The sequence below is a fragment of the Crassostrea angulata genome, chromosome 8, assembly GCF_025612915.1.
Source record: "Crassostrea angulata isolate pt1a10 chromosome 8, ASM2561291v2, whole genome shotgun sequence".
Lineage (NCBI taxonomy): Eukaryota > Metazoa > Mollusca > Bivalvia > Ostreida > Ostreidae > Magallana > Magallana angulata.
In genome coordinates, this window is record NC_069118.1 from 9860589 (window position 1) to 9881793 (window position 21205).

At 34.0% G+C, this 21205-nt stretch overlaps 2 protein-coding genes, 1 long non-coding RNA gene and 2 pseudogenes across 3 annotated transcripts; all 5 read right to left on the reverse strand.

Moving 5' to 3' along the window:
* Nucleotides 1-1064: 1064 nt before the first annotated feature.
* Nucleotides 1065-2532, reverse strand: LOC128158166 (uncharacterized). Its single transcript, XR_008239925.1, has 2 exons — nt 2476-2532; nt 1065-1330 (listed from the first exon to the last, which is right to left on the reverse strand). It is a non-coding gene; the product is annotated as an uncharacterized LOC128158166 (long non-coding RNA).
* A 4735-nt stretch (nt 2533-7267) lies between these two features.
* LOC128159253 (uncharacterized) lies at nt 7268-9739 on the reverse strand (annotated as a pseudogene).
* A 577-nt stretch (nt 9740-10316) lies between these two features.
* On the reverse strand, nt 10317-11772 carry LOC128158355 (complement C1q-like protein 3). The gene is made up of 2 exons (XM_052821147.1): nt 11568-11772; nt 10317-10708 (listed from the first exon to the last, which is right to left on the reverse strand). The coding sequence occupies exons 1-2, from the start codon at nt 11758-11760 to the stop codon at nt 10317-10319; spliced, it is 585 nt and encodes a 194-aa protein (XP_052677107.1). The 5' UTR covers nt 11761-11772.
* Nucleotides 11773-13779: 2007 nt separating this feature from the next.
* LOC128159254 (uncharacterized) lies at nt 13780-15256 on the reverse strand (annotated as a pseudogene).
* Nucleotides 15257-16467: 1211 nt separating this feature from the next.
* Nucleotides 16468-19717, reverse strand: LOC128160269 (complement C1q-like protein 3). Its single transcript, XM_052823565.1, has 2 exons — nt 19528-19717; nt 16468-17215 (listed from the first exon to the last, which is right to left on the reverse strand). Exons 1-2 carry the CDS (start codon nt 19703-19705, stop codon nt 16803-16805), a joined length of 591 nt encoding a protein of 196 aa, XP_052679525.1. The 5' UTR covers nt 19706-19717; the 3' UTR covers nt 16468-16802.
* Between the last annotated feature and the right edge of the window lie 1488 nt (nt 19718-21205).

A 21205-nucleotide genomic window follows, 5' to 3' on the forward strand; every position in this document is an offset into this window, starting at 1 on the left:
CAAGATACATGGCTCACAATTCTTTGCCAAGTAAACAAGGCTCGTCCCCCGTTAGGTACAATATAGGTTCAATATACCAAAAAAATCTTTTTCAAACTGATTTGTCTATTATTTTATTCATTTCAAGCATAAAGAAAGAGTTTCTGACGTTTAACACATTCAATTTAGGTCTAAAACTTCAACATTGAAATTATGTCCATAACATCTATTATAATGAATTTTATTGCCAGTGGAGCAGGATTTTGGCCTTTTTAAAGGGGGGGGGGGGCAAATATGGCTATATATCTATAGTACATGTAGTTTTTTAATGTCGATGGAGACATTCGAGTTTTCTATCGCCTTTGGTCGTAAAATGTCTGTAAACAATTTTTTTATCTTTAAAACTTCAAGGTATAAATTTGCTTTGCCATATTTAATTAAGTATGTGTTCCATGATAGGAAATCTACTCATTTCCTGTGCATTGTATGCTTTTGAGCCTTTTCAATGAAACTGTGAATGTAATAAAAGATTGACCATATAACGCCTGTGGGTCTCTTTTTTACCAAACATTTACATATTTTGGCCTCTGGAGCTAGGATATATATAATATGAGACTCTTGTTTCCCCCTCCCACATTTTTGAATTGAATTTTGCAAACGTCAAATAGCAAATAACGGGAGTACTTGTCAAAGGTGTTTAGAACCAAAATCGAAGCTTTATAAATGCAAACATGAAACTTTCTGACAGGTTCATCTAAGTACTCAGGTGACCGTCAAGGCCTGTGGGTATCTTGTTTATTTTTTGGTAATCGTCATTTGAAAATTCTGTATTGATAGAATTCTGAAATTATATAAGCATGTACAATGTACCTCTGATACAACATTAATCCGTAAAGTAATGAGTAGTTTGAATGGAACGGTTTCAAAATTTTACAACGTTTGTTTTGGTATATCGTTGTGAGCATCTATCTAGTTTGTAATTCTTTAAGGTAAATTTGTAATTAAAGCATTTTTATCTACATGTCTAATGTTCACATGCAATGTTATTGATGACCAATACAATTTGATAGAAAAAACCCACAGAGTTATATTTCAATGAACATTTTATTTATTTTCTTTTGGTCGATATTTTGATCGACTACAAGACACACTGGCATACTTTTGGTTTAGTGCTTGGACAATTGTACTTTCTACGACACGTTCCGTAGGCATGACCACTTGTTAGACATTCCTGGCGACAGGAACTGTTTACACAGACTGACAGACACTGAGAAGATGCTTGCACCACTACACAGCCGCAAAACAGGACAGTCACGAGACCCAAGGTCATTAACAAGCTGGGTACCTTCATCTGAAAAGAAAAGTGAACGTGGTTTAATTTCTTGCTTAATTTTTGTTTATGAAATCGTTTACATGTATCTATGTAAACCTTTCCAGTTCAATTAGTTGTCAAACCTGTATAACAATCATTTTACTTTTTTTAAGTCACCTGAGTCATGCAGGTCACCTTTTGCAATTATTGTGAAGCATCTCACTGTTATAAGGTATCACAATTGTAAAATTTTCAAACTGACCACCCCTGGGGCCTCAAGGGCGGGGCCAAATAGGCAAAAAAAGGTAAAATTTTCAATAATCTTCTGCTCCCATACATGTGGGGAAAAACGCATTGCATGGTTATAATGTCCCTGAAGCCTGCTACCAAAATTAAGAAGATCATGGTCCCTGGGTCAGGGGGTTAAAGCCGTAAACAGGGACATCTAGGGCTATATAGTGAAAATCTTTTTTACTCCCACATTTATTCGAGAAAAAATGAATGCATAATTAGTTCAGTTAATTTACAAACCACATTACAACCCAAATTCCAGTTTCCTTAACACCAGATTTTAAACTCTACAGTGTGTTACTTGCAACCAAAACAGATGTTCCACATTCTCTTAAAGAATACAAATTTGTACATGATAATTCAAAACATATATCCTTCTTTGAACGACAAAATCATGCTTAAGATATGATAATTTATCAATCCATAAAATAAGATCCGGTTGTAGCATTCCACTTTGAAGTTGTGGAAAGTCCTTGAAACCAACACGATTTTAAAGTAGAATGTGCATGTAGGGTACTTATTTTAAAAAAAATAGTTTTGGAAATAGAAACACACCGTTATCATAAACGTTTAATGGGTCTAGTAATCACGTAAAGACTGTAAATCTTAGACGTGACACAATGCGCCGCCAAGCAAATTTTGTTGTCACTCATTTTTCTTTCTCGCAAAAAATAAGAAATGATGATATTTTGATTCACAAAGTGTTATACAACAAAACGAAGTTGAATTTTAAAACATGCAGTGATTACATTTAAGTTCTATGTCTTTCCGAAGAGTAAATGCATCAAAAATCAATAGAGATAAACTCTTCATAAGCAATAATGTTGCAGGAATTAAAATCTTATCTTATATCATTATTGTTAAAACACATAATGTTAAAAAAGTCCTCTCACCTTGATACAAGTAATATTGTTGGTCTTTTTACCAGGGATTTTTCTGGAACTTATAATGATTATCAATGACGACCAGTGTTTTATTTATAATATCTTCAAAGCGCTCCAGGGTTGGAATAATAACGATCATTTAACCGTACCGAAAATGTATCGCTTGCAAATGAGTTACAATTATTTGTTAACCTGTTTACAAAAATATCCGGTGGTTATCAGGTTTGATTTATTGTTATTATTTGAAAGATATCACGTAATATGTATTTTAAAGCAAAGCAAAATCTAAACGTATTGAAATTTGAAGGAAAGAGTTGCTTATATCCCCTTTTGATTTAAACATTAGCTGCTTGGAACATCTGCTGTTCAAATTCATTGAGAAAACGTAAAACTATGCCACTTAATGTTAATTTGGGCTAGGGCAATATATCGAATTAAATGGTGTGGATAAATGACATTTTGAATACATATGTTGTATTTTTAGATATTAGAGACGAATTGTTAATGATGTTGTCCTGATTGACCTTAATTACTCAATGAAACAAACAACATCTGTCCCGAAGGCAATATAACGTATGATAGCCATAGAACTAAACTTTTTTTCTGCGTTATGTTTTTATCAATTGACCCCGTTATAAGACATTTCTGTTCAAACGTCAAAAGGTTAACTAAAATAAAAATAAAATTCATAGGAAACCATACTTCAGTTAAACAAAATAACGGTAACACATTTTAATGAATTGCCAAAGAATGTATACATGTACATGTAGGATGAAAGCATCTAGTAATCCAGCCAGAATAGGTAATTTGCTGCATATAGATACATGTACATGTATGCCAGAAGAGTAAATTGTTTAAAAGATGGAACACCAATTTCCATTGTAAGTCAATGCCTCTTCATGACAACATTTGTATAATCTATGTAACCAGGGTTATATAATTAATTATGTACTTGCACTTTAGCATTTGTTTTGAAAGTGTTCGTGTGCGTGTGAGTGTTTATTTTTAGCCCAGCGACGACAGACTACATCTATAAATAAATGTCACATGATATCTAAATGCTATATGTTAAATACCTGGACACTTTCCACTTCGATGTCCAGGCAGACACATCGTTTGGAAATTCTGATGAAATATATATTGTCTGTCTTAGGGGAAGCTTCCCCGGTAAGGCGTTTTAATAAATGTAATTGTGTAATTGCTTTATGTGAAATAATTATGTGTTTAAATACTATAATGAATTATTACAGGTTTTTGTATAGCTTATGATTCCACTAAATGAAGTGAACCTTTGACCAAATCACGTTGTCTGTGTTATCTCTACTGACACCGGCTACATTTATATAATATACGTATTACATTTGTCTTTAAAGAATAGTTTGATTAGTGTTTGGTTGATATTGACTGGACAAACTTTTGGAATCAATCTTTGACAGAAAACTGATATTTCATTGAGAATCCTCAGAACTCCGTGACTTTCATGACTGTGCAAATGTATGTCTCAACATGGCAGTTTGTGTAACTGTTTTTGTGTATAAAGGATATACCTGTAGTTTCGGTCTAATGGCCCGCAAATGTCGGGCTCGAATAATTACACAATACTGCTTTTATGGATGGGGATAAGTTGTGAAAAGTTGATTTTTCCAAAATATTGACATGTCATCCGGTCATTTTTTTCAGGTCAAACACAAGCTAAAATTTCATGTCTTTAAAGGGGCATGGTCACAATTTTGGTCAAATTTTATTTTTTTTGTTTTTATTATTTGTAATGCTTTAAGAATGCATTTCTAATGCTCAAATGAAATTTGAGTGCCAGTCGTTGAGTTTTAAGCAAGATACAGGGCTCACAATTCTTCGTCATGTAAACAGGGCTCGTGCCCTGTTTTTGTTTAAATGTGTTCAATATACCGGAAAAAAATCTTTTTGAAGCTGGTTTATCTATCTTATTATTCGATTTAAGCATAAATAAACAGTTCCTAACGATTAACTCATTTATTTTAGGTCTAAAACTGGAATTTTCACTTCAACTTTCGAAATGTAAACATATGTTTACATAGCGAAGATTAATTATTGTAAGCTCTGTAACTAGCTTATATCTCATCAAATGACACTCAAATTTTAGTTGCCTATTAAAAATGCCTTACTGAAGCATTGTAAACATTAAAATCAAAAAAAAAATTTTTGACCAAAATCGTCATCATGCTCCTTTAAGAGAAGCTTGGGCTTGCACATGTATGCGAAGCATTCCACTAAGGTATGGATGACCTCAACGAATTTATAAGACCTTCAACACAATCCTTATATTAAGCTGTTAGTTTTATTCTTTATACTGCTACCAAAGGGATTAATCGCCAAAATGTTATAATTCAGCTGGTTTCCATTAGCCATAATGTTGACAAAATTAACACAAATTGTTTATTTCTCTTGAATATAATTGTTTTACGATCTAACAACAAATCCGAAATTTTAAACAAAACCCAGAAACGCCATCGAATTTGCTGGAATTGATCTTTGTTACATAAAATAATGCATCGCATCTCTCGATATTTTTTTGGTATGTTTTATTAAAAACTGAGGATTTTATTAACGTTGATGTCTGTTCTTTAGATTCAAAATGTTTGTTTCCAATTTTTAAATCTATATACAAAGAGAATTTGAAAGAGACGCTGTTGATAATACTAACTTACAATATCAACAAATATTAAAATGAAAATAGAGGAATATTTGGTGAAAAGAAAACAAGTTTTAAATCGACTGTTTGCCTTACTTTTATCTTTAAGCTGGATTAAATTGAGAATCTTCGCATACTATGCAATTGATATCGCGTCTGCGTTATGTGCTTTTTCGGCAGATGAGTAATAATGACACAATGGAAACAATATGATATCAAATATTTTTTTCGTTTTGGTTTTTTTTTTCTTTGTTTTTTTTTTTTTATATTAGTGTAAACATATACATGTATTTTCTTACAATATTTACAATTTGCATAAAGGTAGAAATAATGCTATTCATGCAATTCTATCAAAAACTATTGGTCGTATTGTGGTAGAGTCATAATATAATGTAACAGAGACACTTATTGCCTCTGCTGGGGTTTGAACCCGGGTCCTCTAGCACGCCAGTCCAGCACTCTCCCGATCGAGCTAAAGGGTTAACCCACTAGCCTGAGCTAGTAGGAATGCCATATACCTGACTCTACCACATTGTCCCCCTCCAAGGAAAGAGGCGTCCCGACTCTCCTGGAGTGCCAGCACCTATGGGGCGAAGTACTAGAGACAATCTCGTTCACCCGCCAGAGAATACCCAGGTCCCAACGTGGGCGCCAATGCAACAGTGCTGGTTCTATACTTGATATATAACACTGTATAAGGTTCTGGACATCCTTTTATTATTGCGATTACAGATATAATAGATAACAGATAAATAAATAAATGAATGCCCTGAAATGAAATATAACAATAGTAAGTGATATGTATAAAATACATTATGGACACAGTTATATTTTACTCTTATTTAAGGGCAATAACTCTTATATGTAATTATACATGTAATTACACATATTATCCATACAGATCATAAAAATGCTTTACAGCTATATATGAGATGTCTTTAAATTTGACATACGTTATAATAATAATGATAAAACATAATCCATACCATTCATATTGGAATGGGCAATCCCATGCCCTATGAGTGTGCACTTTGCTATTATAGCTTACACAGCAGAGACAGACACTACAAATTATATATATATTTCCATAAGTAATACTAAAATACAGATTACTTTCAAATAAGGTTTTTACTAGTATTACATCTAGTTCTTGAAGCTCAATATACTTTAATAAATATTCTTTCACTCAAAAATCACTCTTACTAAGAAAGTGCAAAAGGATAATTAGATTTGCTAAATTACAGGATATGTACCATTAATTAAATATTAGCACTTCTGTTATGGTTAGAAATAATTAATGTTAGCTTACCTATATGAGATGAAGTAAAGTCTATACGTTATAAGGTCTCTCTATGACGTAAATATTAAGTCTTGTCTCCTTAGCTTTAATATGAAGAATGTCTTAAAACACAAAGAACTTCTGGAGGGAAATCCACAGACCAATGAAACCCAACTATACAAACTTAAAAACCAATAGATTCTCTCTGTAAAAACACACCTTTTGATTGACCATATAAGGACCATATATCCTAAGGGCCTTAATTAACTTTAGCAGGTAAACCTAGGTGTTCTACCTGGGTGATTTAATATAGAACTACATGTATTGCTAAAATATATTATATCTTAACTAATTAATATCAAAACTGTAATTAGATTTATCAATATAATAATTAATAAATCTCATACTATTACAATATTTTGTCTTGAATATTTCTTTCTTTGAATATACATGAATAAAGTGCAGATTTGTGTTTAGTCATATTACATGTAGTATGGAGATAGGAAGCATGCAGAGAGAGAGAGAGAGAGAGAGAGAGAGAGAGAGAGAGACAGAGAGAGAGACAGAGAGAGAGACAGAGAGAGAGACAGAGAGGGGGGGAGGGACTGTACATCAGAAGTTTTATGGAGTACATATACATATGATATTTTAGCTGTGTTTTTTTTTTCAATAAAGAGGACAACACAATTAAAGTTTTTAAGTTGTGGTTGTGTTTTAGTAAAACTAAATTAATTAAGAAATGTTTATCTGCTCATGAAAAATCAGACAATAGAAAAATCTTACCTTTACGATAAAATAAATTTGAAGTTAAATTATTTCTGTGACGATTCTATAATCGTGCTTCAATTAGAAATTGCATACACATAAACTACATAAAAATACAATCATTCATTTTTTACTTATATTTGAATTTTATGCTGAAAGATTTTATTCACAGCCGTGAATTCATCAGCAAAGCCTCGCTCCTGAAAATCCTGAATATGAAAAGCGATGAGCTGTTCCTGGTTTCGATTTGTGACTAACGACCTTCACGTGGTCGCCTTTCCTTAATCTAAGGATAACTGTTCTACTGATCTGCACATATGTAAGACTTGGAAGGTAATTTGAAATATGAAGAGACGCCACAATGGTTCTGTTGTGGTACAGATGAAACCATGTAGGTTTACGAGACAAGGAGTCAACAACACACATGTAGGTTCCCGCCAAAGGACACGTGAACACTCCCGTTCTGTCATCATATCCGTTTCCGTCGTTTGTCAGCACTCCGTCGTATATTATCGTCTGACCGTCCCCAGTGTCAGATCTTCAGCCTTAACATACACCGAAAAGCCTACACCTTTTGCTCGTGTTTGCGATAACCCTTAAAAAGAATTGATTCAATAAACACCTTGTAATTGTTCAAAAAAAATTCCGAATGGGGATTTCAGATATTTTTTCTAACATAAATTCGTAAGATATCTATGTAAATTTTTGGAAATGTTTTCGGGAATGAAGCAATTACTTGTTAATAAAAAAAATGTCCCGACTTTAGTTTTCATTGCGTGTTTATGGGCAATATAGTAAAATACAGTGTATTTTTACCTTTTCATAATTTTTTCGATATCATTGAACACATTAACAAAATACAAATAAAAATATATTTAAAGATTTGTAAAGGAACATTTTTTCTTTTAAACAAATTTCCGTAGTTCGGTAGTTTAGCGTTGCCATTGTGCTTTTATGACATTATGATAAAATGAAACTTTGTAGGAGTACTCGTAGTACTTTATACGAAATAAAAATTTTAAAAAAGTAAAGAGCGTACGCCTTGAATATTTTACAATAATGATATCCCCATTGCTATTTTTAATGAATCCATTGTACCAATCTACATTTGTAATACTCAAAATATACAGCAAAATTTGATGCAGTTTGATATTTGAGATGACTCCCATCAAAAACAATAGAAATAATTTATTTTTGCATATAAGATAAGAAAAAAATATTTTCTCAAATATTACAAATTGAGGAAAATTGCTTTTGTAGTATTTTCAATCAGCTTTGAAGTGTGGAAAATGCCAATTTCCTATGCACGGGTATTCCTATTAGTAAATGTACCTGTATTTTGAGATAAAATTAAAAAGGTAGGCTTTAATGTTCTAGAGACTTGCCACCCTAATTTTTATGAAAAACAAATCAGCCTCCATCAGCGATTTCATCTGTACTTTTCTGACAAGTTCAATTATGTCTATTTTCGTTATGAATAGCCATGTAGGAGACGAAATGATTACTGTGGATAGACTTAACTAAATATTCTTTCAGTCGTTTTCTCCATTTATCGAATTAAAACGGCAATTACAAATGTCTTCGCACACGTTTCCATTAAACAATGCTGTCTACTACTATTTACCGTTTGAAGCCAGTTTCACCAGTTGCTTCAGAGCTGTGGAGTCCAAAGTGACGGTCGCCTGGGCATTGTTGAAGACCAAGGACTGCAGCGCAGTCAGTTTAGACAGTGTCGTTCATGTTTGGCTGAGTAAGCAATAGCATTGACCAAAAGACAGGCTGTTAATGCTACTGATATACCCGAACGGAAGGCCAAGGTTTGCTCTTTTATCAATCGGTCAAAGGTGATATTTATATCGTACACGTGGATAAAATCTACTTAGATTTGTAATATGTGTTTTAACGGCATATGTTGAAAAACAAACACTGTGGAAAATCTCAAGTATCTGGTAAAGCACTTTGCAAGGCCTATAAATGTTAATCGATGTCACAAAGCAATAATTTACGTTTAAGCAAACTTTTGTATTTTTGTGTGAAATTAATTCTAGTGCATTTTACAAATTAGTTGTGTTGTTATCATAATGATTTCGCTGTAACGGTAGATTCCTAATTAAACGCGAGGAATTAATTTCCGAGTAAAATCAGACAATTATGGTCTGTGATTCTTTGTCCCGGTTTGTTGAGAATTGACGCAGTGAAGACTTACTGGTTTTACTCCACCTATACATTTTAAGTAAATGTATTCATTTTGTTTTCTATTGCCTTTTCCTTAAATTGAAATAAATGTCATCAAGAATTGACTTCAAAATTTATCATAATTAGTGCTTGTGATCTATTTTTTATTTTTATATTTATTTCATAACCTAAAGATTAGATATTTTGTGCAGTTTATTTGGAATCACTGTTAACTGAACACGTAAAAATGTAATAATGACATATAAGAAATACTAAGTAGCTGAATTAATTCTAGAGTACAATTAACCGTTAATGTAGCGGGATGTGTAATGTGTCCTACTTGACTTGACTTGACTTATTCCTGTTAACTCCTTGGGAAGCATAGGGCCGCTTATGTGTCGTACAGAGACTAAAAAATTTCCAATCTGGCATATTGCTCATTTCTAACGCATTTCTCGAATAAGACACATTAAGGGAACGAGCAATACGCTAAACATGACCGCTATATAATAGAATTGTTCAGAGGCATCTGAGTATTACCTAAATGTGCTTATATTGAAAACTAATCAAACTTCAACGCTCGAATTGCTTCTAAGAATAACCTGAAATGGTATTTAATGCTGATTCATATCACAACCCCAAAGAAATTATGAAATGTTTTACATATCAACCATCGTTCAGAACTGATACAACCGGTTCAGATCGATATCGAATACAAAATGGACCAAATTTGGCAAAAACATCATACATTTTCAACGAAAATATAAAGCTAGTTAACATATACATGTAATTGCATTCTCATAACCTGGAAAAAGATCCAATTGTCCCTTACTTTAAACGATGTAAAAAATTGAAATAAAATTTTCACACAATTAAACAGCACACTTTTACAGTCATTTATTTTTTTCTCATATTGGATGTTCATGCTGAGAGATTTAATTCACAATTATCGTGAACTTATCAGTAGATCCTAGCTCCCGAAAATCCTGAATATCCACGATGAGCTGCCGAATTCGAAATATGGTTGACAACCTTTACGTGGTCGCCTTTCCTTAATCTAAGGATAACTGTTCTACTGATTTGCATATAAGCATTAATTGCATGTACAGACGCCACAACGGTTTTGTTGAGGTGCAGTTGAAGCCATGCAGGTTTAAGAGACAAGAAGTCAACAACAAACATGTAGGTTCCCGCCAAAGGACACGTGAACACTCCCGTTCTGTCGTCATATCCGTTTCCGTCGTTTGTCAGCACTCCGTCGTATATCAGCGTCTGTCCGATCCCTAGTTTCAGATTTTTCGCCCTTACATACACCGAAAAACTTATACCTTTTGTTTTTGGTTGCGATTTCCCTTAAAAATAATTAGTTTTCTTTTAATCTACGCATTGCATGAAGATATGATATTAAACGCACAAAAAAGTAGATACTTTTTAATATTCTAGTAATAAATACTTATATTCTAGTATTTGGTGTTAACAATTATATCAACAGTTTTTGCTCGAATGAAAAATTCTAAGCGTTAACGTTAACGTCCATTTAAAACGTCCCCTTTTGTCATTGTCAATTTAAAAGAACGAGACCAATAACGCGTAACAGTGAACAGAGATTTTGCACTTTAAACGACATGAAAATAATCGGATGAAATATATTGTTGGAAAAATTTTGCAAGTCTTTCGAGAAAAATCCTAATGGATAGAGATGTCATATATTTTCAAATACATATTCGTAAAAATCTGTTTTTGGTTAGGTGTTTTTTAGCTGTCTGTATTTGCTCTGCTCCTGCTCTGTTTAAAAGAGATCAATGAATCAATGAAGAAATTTTAGACTTTCCCATCAAGCAATTAAAATTATGCTTTTTCCATAATTAATAATTAATCGCCTAATTGTCTAGGGATTTTCCCGCTTTCTCAATTACGACAAAGAGCACACGGCGGGTGTGGCCGATCAGCAGAACATGCTCACTCCGATCCTACCTCTAATTTTGTTTTAGAGGTCCGTTTTTGCTCTGCTCCTGTTTTGTATTTTTCCTTTCTGTTTTAATTTTGAACACTGTTTTCTATCACCATGTGTCATTTTTTATAGATATGTTAATTTTTGTGAACAATCATAAACAAGTGATGAAAACGGACACTTGGGACAGACTGTATCTTTAAAATGGAAGGTATAATGACTACGTACACGTTACAATAAAACAAATGCCGACTATTTACCGTTTGATGCCAGTTTCACCAGTTGTTTAAGGGCTGTGGAGTCCAAAGTGACGGTCGTCTGGGCATTGTTGAAGACCAGGGACTGCAACGCTTTTAGTTTGGACAGTGCCTCTCCATGGGTTACTGATGAAGTAAAAACATTGCCCAAAATACAGACTGTTATTGCTACTGATATGACCAAATAGAAAACCATGGTTGGCTCTATGATTATTCAGTCATAGACAAGTTTCTTTTATAACTAATATTGTACACGTGGCTGAAACTACTTACGGTTTTATTGTAATATGTTTTCCGCAGCATGTGTTGAAAATCAAACACTGTTCATGCTGTAAAGTACCTAGTATGGCACTTTGCATAGCCTGTAAATTGTAACCGGTGTAACAACCAAAAAACATAGAAACAATCAGATTTCTGATATCATTTCTATTACCCGTTCTCTCTTATACATGTATATATAAATCCAAATTGATACCTGTATTTTATCAGACATCTCTCTCTAGTTTCAGACAAGCTTTTTTTAATTTCAGTTGCAGTAGTATATTAACCTTATTTTAAATAATAACGTTAAAATGCAATGCAAAGAACCTTTTTTTTACCCCCCCCCCAAAAAAAAAATCTTATACAAAAATATGCCCTTTTTCCTCTTCATAATTAGGCAAGTGTATAGTGATTATTAGATCATTAATATTGTATCTAGCATGATTTAAGGGTGAGCAGAATGACTTTGACATTTCCTGAACTGAAACTTTAAGTGTTTCAAGATTATAACACTCTCTCTCTGTCAATAACTTTAATCATTATTTTTTCACTGAGTAACTCCCAATATGTAAAAATGTTTTACACGTTAAACAAATCACGTGACACACATAATAATCATTGTCAAGTTGTATTCCGTTTGAAAGTTAAGCTTCTATGAGTACTTTCAGTACTTTGATAACCTTTTATAAATTGTTATGGTGTTGCCGTTGTCACTAATCATTCCATCTCTCTCCGAGTTAAAGTAATTTAGCACTCATTTAATGAATTCTTTCCACTGAATTTTTGTTTAAGCATTTATTTCAATACATGTGTATCGAATTCCCAGTTTCGCCTCCCGCGGCAGCTAGCATACAGTTTTGTTAAAAAAAATGTTATCGTTGGGTAAAGTGTAATGAATATAGGTTATAACCAAAAGAATTGTATATTTACTCTATTGTCTGCCCATCGGGGAGAGATCAACGTTTTTGAAGATTGTAAGTCGTAATCCAATCGGGTTACATGTACCCAGTCAGATAGTAAGTTGACATGGTGAAAGGCATCTTTGCAAGCCGAGGGTTTACGATCCAATCTACTCCTCTACAAGAGAAGCAGAGTGGATAGTAATGGAATTGGGATGGTCCGTAAGTTCAGTTGCCCTAAATCTAAGACCTTATTTGATAGATCCTTCTGTATCCATCGTATCCTTACATCGTATCCTTACCCTATAATCAGGATTCCGTTTAAAAGAACCACTAAGACGCAGAATTAATCGTATTCACTTTCGGAATGATTATATCCTCGTGTGCCCAGTAGTCGTGCGCTTAAGAAATAATCTGATTTATTGAGCGTTTTAATTAAATCAAGGATTATTTGTCACGATAATTAAACTTACTGAACTGTATTCTGATTTTCTGTGTATCTTAAATACATTAAAGTGCTTTTAACACCTTATTATCGAGGCCCAAACGAAGCGAGGTTTCAATGTCGGCCATCTTTGTTTGGAACCAGTAGTCGTGCACCCGGATATGTAAGGAAAAAGTAGGTTTTGTGTGGTTTGTAACTTTTTCATTTTGACATCACAAATAACATATCAAATATATTCATAAACATCAACATATTCCAACAAATGCAATGAAAACTTAACAATAAGTTAAATAAACTATGTTTCATAATCTTGATGAATTTCATCATTTCACATCTTATGATACATGTACAGTCATATACAGGTAATTTGTATTTCAAATAACAAATATTTGATACAGTTTTAAGAATCACATTAATCTATCAAGATCAAGGCAAAAACAAATTTGAAACTCAAATTCTACTCTATTTAGATAAATGGTGATCCCCTATCCAGAGTACTCTGATGTTAGTGCAGTAATTTAAATGCACCCAATGTCTACATTTGTCACACTGTACCCACTTTTTAATAATAAGGGATGTGCTATTTCGAACAGCATGTGGGGTAATCATTTTACAGATATAACACAGTTCTTCCAGAAATGAAGACCTCCTCAGGGTCTTTGGATAGGAAGTATTGCCCTGAAGATGTATTGTCCATTGGCTGAACATGGGAGGGTCCAGGTTCCTCTGAATAACCTTTTGTTTGATCAGATATTTTCCTCCTCTTGTTTCCACACTTTAGGCTTTTACTATTCTTCGTAGAGGTGGTAGGGAGCTTCTGATTTTTTTGTTTTTTCTCTGTTGTGGGGCTGCTGCTGCTGAAACATGCTCCATAATTTTTGCTGATACCTCCGGCCCAGTACTTGCTTTGCCTGATGTTATCTTGCTCAAGGTTTTGCGTTCATTTTTGGCCTTAAATCCCTCGGATTTTATAAGAACAAGCTCTCTGGTTCGCTCTGCAAAAACATCCTGACTGTTGTTGTTTTCATCTGCATCCAAATCAGAGTAACTCTTGTCTTCTTCCTCGTTCCTTTGAGTCAATACCGAAGAAGGGGCAAGAACGTTTGCTGGCACCACATCAGCATTAAAAGTTTAAATTCCACACGTGTGGAAGGCAGACTGGAGATTTTGAGCTGATAAAGCTTTGCTGTATGCCTGACATGCAAGGGCTTTTGGTGACACAAATTGTTATAAATTTTCTATAGAGGGCCATAGCAACCAACATCCATGGGCTGAAGAATGTGACTAGTGAGCGCTGGCAAATCATGCAACACTATATTGTGTTCCTTTGCCCATTCAACAACCGCAACTGAAACGTGAGACCTAACAGCAGCAGAACTGGTTCATCGAGTCCACCAGGAACATAAAGAACAAAGCGGCTCTGTAAATACTTAAGAAATATAACAGAGTTTAACCATCCACTCTCTGTGACATCACCAGCTGCTACAGGTGTTGGACCTTCCATCAACTCGGACGTCATCCGCATGCCAGGAAAGACAAAATATGGCGGAATGGCAACCCCAGAGGCACTACCACCTCCCAGTATGGTAACCGTAGAGGACGTTCCTGTTGTTACAGCTTGTGGCGTGTCTCCAGTGCCGGATACCACATGAGGAGGTGCATGATTGGGTGTGATCCCCCTCTCGTCCACATTAAAAACTCTTATCAAATAAGTTGTACTTTGAGAGGATCGACGACACTTCAACAAAGTATCGTTTTTCATTTCCTTGATTTGATGATTTTCCGCGTTGATACTCTTAACAACCTTCAGATCTGGCCAACGCTTCATGAACCCTCTAAACCATTTTAATGTGAGAGGTTTCTGCTGCTTGGTTTTCTTACATAGCTGAATGGCATAGTCAGATGCCATATTGGTCACCTCTTTCGGGTATACATATAACCAAATAATGCCATTGCTTTCAAATGTGAAACGAGCATAGCCTCCTCTTCTTGCCCAAGCAATAGTTCTGGTCCATAGTTACCTTCCCCAGGTCTACTTTCCCTTTGACTCGGTCACGAAGAATTTGAGTTATAACAGTATACTGCATTGCAGCCTTGCAAACACTTACCCCATTTTCCTTGACAGCTAGATATGCATTAATGAATCGAGTTGGACTGTACTGTCTAAATTTACTTTTGGGTTTTTATTGGGGTCTAAAAATATGAAAAGGGCTCTTAAATTTGATTTTATAATTTTTCTTCTTAGTACAAAAGAATTTTTTTTATTTAAATGAATAGAATAAACATTTTTATAGATATAAACTGGACAAATATTTCCTTATTAAAATGTAAATTCAGTCACATAATTTCTTTTTTGTATGGTAAATATAAATATTTTTTAATTTAAATTAAAGGTATAAAAGTGTTTTTCCCTTAGTTAAGATTATTGTTTTATTCCCTCTCTCTACTGAATTTATTCCTGCGTTATAAATACGTCTACAAAAAAATGTAAGGAATATCAACATTTTTCATATCCCAACAACTAAAATCTATGGCCTGTAGAAACAATCGATAAACATTATGACCTCTACATTTAGATATGCTAATTAGCCATGTGCCTTTCATATTTGGAATGTACGCTTCAACCCGGTAAACATACATTTTTATAAATAGTAAATTTGGTATTAACAAAATGGCGGATTTTATATATAAAATATATGTTTGTATAACTTCCAACTTGTTTATTCCGCATATTTAACTCTTCGTTTCTGTTTATACGCACTTGATATCAATCTTTCAAAATCAGCCGTTTATGACGTAATATTTTGGCACGTAACCAAATACGACAACAAACAAAATGGCGCACGACTACAGCACACGCACGACTATAGGACCTTCAACCATATAATTTATGTATTTTATCCGTAAAAAGACTTTGTAAAACCTAGTTTTATTGTAAAGTTTGTCAATTCGAATGTCGTACATAGATATTCGTGGTTTTCATTGTAAATAGGTAACTGGAACCAGAAGATACTAAAAATATGCTTTGATAAATGTATATACACATATCGATATTCTTCGGAGATTATTTATGAGTTCTGACGATATGTCATAAGTTATAATTACCGGTATATTGATTAACATGATAAATTATTCAATGCCAAATCTATATATCTCTCTCTTCCTCTCTCTCTTTCTCTCTTTATCTCTCAATATAATTAATCCAAGATAAATTGATAATTACGTGCCAACTTACCTTGGAAAAGAGAGAGAGAGAGAGAGAGAGAGAGAGAGAGAGAGAGAGAGAGTATATAAGTAGTAGTATATAAGAGGTTTATTCACTATACATGTACATGGTATTTTTCTCATTAATAAAATAAAATTAAATAAAATAGAAAGAGAAATACCCGATGTAAGCTGGTGGTGTTACAGTAAAATGAAGTCATTCAAAAGATGTTCATCTGTCCATGGAAAATCAAGTCGTTGTTTTCAAAAAAAATAGTTGAAACTAAATTATCTATCAATGGACTATTTAAATATCGCACGTCCAGTAAAATTTTCATAAACATTCACTGCACAATTTTACAGTCAATTAGTTTTACTTTCATTGGATAGTCATTATGACATATTTTATTCACAATGATTGTGAACTCATCAGTAAAGCCTAGCTCCTGAAAATCCTGAATATGAGTCGCGATGGGCTGTTCCTGATTTCGTATTGACATTCACGACCTTCACGTGGTCGCCTTTCCTTAATCTTAGGATAACTGTTCTACTGATTTGCAGGTAAGTATTACTTGGATGGTAACCCGATATATGGAGAGACGCCACAGCGGTTTTGTTGTGATACAATTGAAACCATGCAGGTTTACGAGACAAAGAGTCAACAACAAATATGTAGGTTCCCGCCAAGGGACACGTGAATACTCCCGTTCTGTCGTCATATCCGTTTCCGTCGTTTGTCAGCACTCCGTTGTATATCAGCGTTTGTCCGTCCCCTAGTTCCAGATCTTTAGCCTTTACGTACACTGAAAAGCTTACACCTTTTGTTTGAGGTTGCGATTTCCCTTAAAAAGAATTGGGTTTTTTAAAACTCTACACATTGCATGAAGATATGACATTAAACGTACAATAGAATTTGAATCTATATTATATTCTACTATTCGATTTTTAGAAATTACACTTAAATCAGTAGCTTTCGATCGAATAATAAAATCTTATTATTAATGTCCTTGTAAACGTTCCCTCTAACTTGTCAATGTAACAAATGACATGAAATAACCCAGATGAAATACAGTATATTGCTAAAAATATATGTGAGTTTTCCGAGAAATTAATATGTTTTACGGTGCGACCGTTGGGACGAGCGCAGCAGGTGATCAAAAGTGAATTATGATAAATCAAGAAAAATAAAAGTAGTGACGTAAAGTAAATGAATTTGAATGCAAACTAAAATAAATATACCTATTTTTCCAGTAAATTTTCATTATTCATAATTCATAAGATTTTTTATTTACTTACTATACCAATCTGATTAAAATCAGATCTTTGTATTCTGATAGTCGCTGAACAATAGCGACATCAGAATTTGTTGGAGCGGATCAAAGATCTGATTTTAATTTATAAAGTCTGTCTCAAGATATTTTTGCCGCATATTTTCTTAAATTATTCAATATTTATAAATACCTCTTGGTTCAGACAATGTTCATTCAATAGTATGAAAAAATCCCAAGATTTCCCCTTTGAAACGCCCCCTCTAGCTTGTCGGGTATCAGTACACGGCTAAAAATAAAAAGTCTACGAGGTTTTCCCATTGCCAAGGAGATGAAGACGCCCGGATGATAACGTTGAAAAATTGCGCGAGGGGTCCCGAGTATTTCCGAATGGAGAAAAGATGTCAACATTCCCCATTATAAATCTCCGTAGGAAATCTGTTTTCGTTCCTGTGAATTTTTACGAGGGAAAAATGATAATGTGTGAATGAAGTTATCTTGGGAATTTTCCCTTTCATCGATTTTAATTGCACTTCAGTCACAGGTATGTGTATTTTTATTAAAAATCGTTCAAATATGCAGCATAAATATCTTGGGACAGACTATAGATTGTTTATATACTGGTCGCACGCCAGTATAGAATTTATCTCAGATAAAATGTTGTTGAATAATAAAGATTATAACATAATGTACATTGCAGTTTATTTCCTCTTTACTTGCAGCAGACATTTTTCTTAAACTTACAAATAAAAATTGACTTATCACAGATTCCCCCCTCCCCCGTTTAAAAAAAATCAAATAAACGTATAAAAACAATTTGTTGATCACATAAGGAAAATGGATCCCCCGGGAGCATGTAATACCGTAAATAGTAGTGAAATAAAGACACTTTTGAGCAGCTAAAGAGCTAAAGGCATACCACGCACTCCCCATTCCTCACCCCGATTAGAATTTTCCTGATTTTGTGAATTTTATTTTTCTTCTTGCATGTGAAGATTTTTTGAATGATGTTGCCACGCCCCATTTAAAAAACGTTCCTGGAAATTACCGTAAATATAGTGAATACTAAATGTGAGCATTCATCCAAATGAGAGCAAGTTAAAGCTGTTTCCTATCTCTGAAGAAATGTCCCGATTCGTTAGCTCTGCAAGATTTTGAGAAGATTTTGGTATTTATATTTCAGCAGAATTACAATAACTACTTAGAGTAGTTTCCCCTTATTGTGACGTCAAAGTTCACGTCGGTCAAGTGTAGTCTGTCTCTTTGAAAACACACTAGAAAAAAAACTAAGCGAAAAATACTGTTTTGTTCACTTAAAAAGCATATTGTTCTGGAAATTACACAATTTATCTGTTTCTCAAAAGTTTTACTTTGATTCTCGCGAGATGGTATCCAGTCTAGTGAGATCGGCCGACATTGAGGAATTGCATTGTGGGTCGAAATTTACTGACTCCGAAAAATTTTGTCGGATCAATGTGTAAGAAATCCATTGTGACGTCACTCGAAAGGACGATAACTCCGTTAGTCTTTAAAGTAATGGAAATTGGCGTTGTGTTATTTACAGTGCATGTACATAGTCTTTTATCTTGTTCTCGTGAGAGTGTGAAATGGGAAACCATAATTACAGGGAACTACTGGGACGATTAAAACAATGCATTACTGGTCCGATTTACTGACGCCAAAAAAATCCGTTGAATGAATGTGCAAATAGTCCGAATTTTCTATTCACACACGCCTTGCCGGTAGAGCTCGCTTCGCGCCGGCGCTGCGCGCCGGCGAGCTGCGCTCGCTACTAAGTGGAAACAGTAACTAAATTTTCTTGATTTATCGAAAGAAAGGTATAATGACTTCGAACACGTTACAATAAAACAAAGCTGCCTATTTACCGTTTGAAGCCAGTTTCACCAGTTGCTTAAGGGCTGTAGAGTCCAAAGTGACGGTCGCCTGGGCATTGTTGAAGACCAAGGACTGCAGCGCTTTCAGTTTGGACAGTGTCTCTCCATGGGTAGCTTTACCCAAAATACAGGCTGTTATTGCTACTAATATGACTGAATAGAAAACCATGGTTTGCTCGTTATTTAATCATTCAGTCATGGACAACGTTTCTTTTATAACAAATAATGTACACGTGGCTGAAACTACTTACAGTTTTATTGTAATATGTTTTCCACTGCATCTGTTGAGAGTTAAACACTTATTATAGTGTAAAGTATCTATTATGGAACTTTGCACTGCCTATAAATTGTAACCGATGTGCCAATTCAAAATTAATTTTTTTTATTCTGAAAATATTTCAACTTATCTGCTTTTTTTTTATACATGAATATGTAAATTCACGTTGATACCGACATCTCTCTCTCTCTCTCTCTCTCTCTCTCTCTCTCTCTCTCTCTCTCTCTGTTTAGTGATCATTTAAACATTAATATTGCATTATCATATTTAGCATGGTTTAGGGGTGTGCAGAAAGACTTTGACATTTCCTGAACAGAAAGTGTTTCAAGATTTATTATGATACTCTTTCTGCAAATAACTTTTCTCATAACTTTTCTCACTAGGTAATACCCAATATGTAAATATGTTTTACACATTAAGCATATCACGTGACACACACAATCATCATTGCCAAATTACATGTATCATATAGTATTTTATTTTGTGAATTGGATTGAAAGTTTAGCTTCTATGAGTACTTTCAGTTCTTTGATTACCTTTAATAAATTGTTAAGGTATTGTCATTGTCAAGGATACTTTCATCTCTCTCCGCGTTTTAAGTAATTTAGCACTCATTTTATGTCATTTTTGAATTCTTTCCATCCAAATTTGTTGAATTAAGCAAGCTTCACATTTGTATTCCAATAAAAGTGTATCGCAATCCCGATTTCGCTTCCCACGGCAGCTAGCGTACAGTTTTAAAGTGCTTTCCGTGGGGAAGAGTGTAATGACTATGTTATAACCAAGTGAATTGTAGATCACTCTATATAATCGACTAAAAGCAAAAAGATAGCAACTTAATTTTCTCGAGAAAAAAATTACAGAACTTGGTCTTTCATGTGTAGTGTGTTCATTTAGTGGTCTCAACTCTCTGTATCAACATATCAGGAAAATCATACGACATTATGGTAGCCTTAGGCGAACAGTCCGAGTGTATGACATCTGTCTTTTTTATGAAATAGAACAATGTCAAAATAAGACAGCTATATTGTTGCTAAAATAATTTACAAATACTACAGTATCTGAAACTCAAAACAATCAATACGAATTAATGAGTTTAAGGACAATAATACAATAATATAATTAACCTAGCTATGTAGATCAGATGAACTTAGTTACAACATTAGTGTTTTCTCTGTCGCTTTTGATTTTGCAGTTGCATGGGATAGAGCAAATGGTTAACGGAGTGGCCGTTTTGGTAGCATCTCTGTTCATTGGGAAGAGATCGACAACTTGTTTTCTTTGTGACGTTTTATACTCGTAATCTAACCCAGTCAGGTAGTGAGTGGACATGGTAAAAGTAGGATTGTGATGAACCGTAAGTTCAGTCGCCCTAAATCTAAGACGTTACTT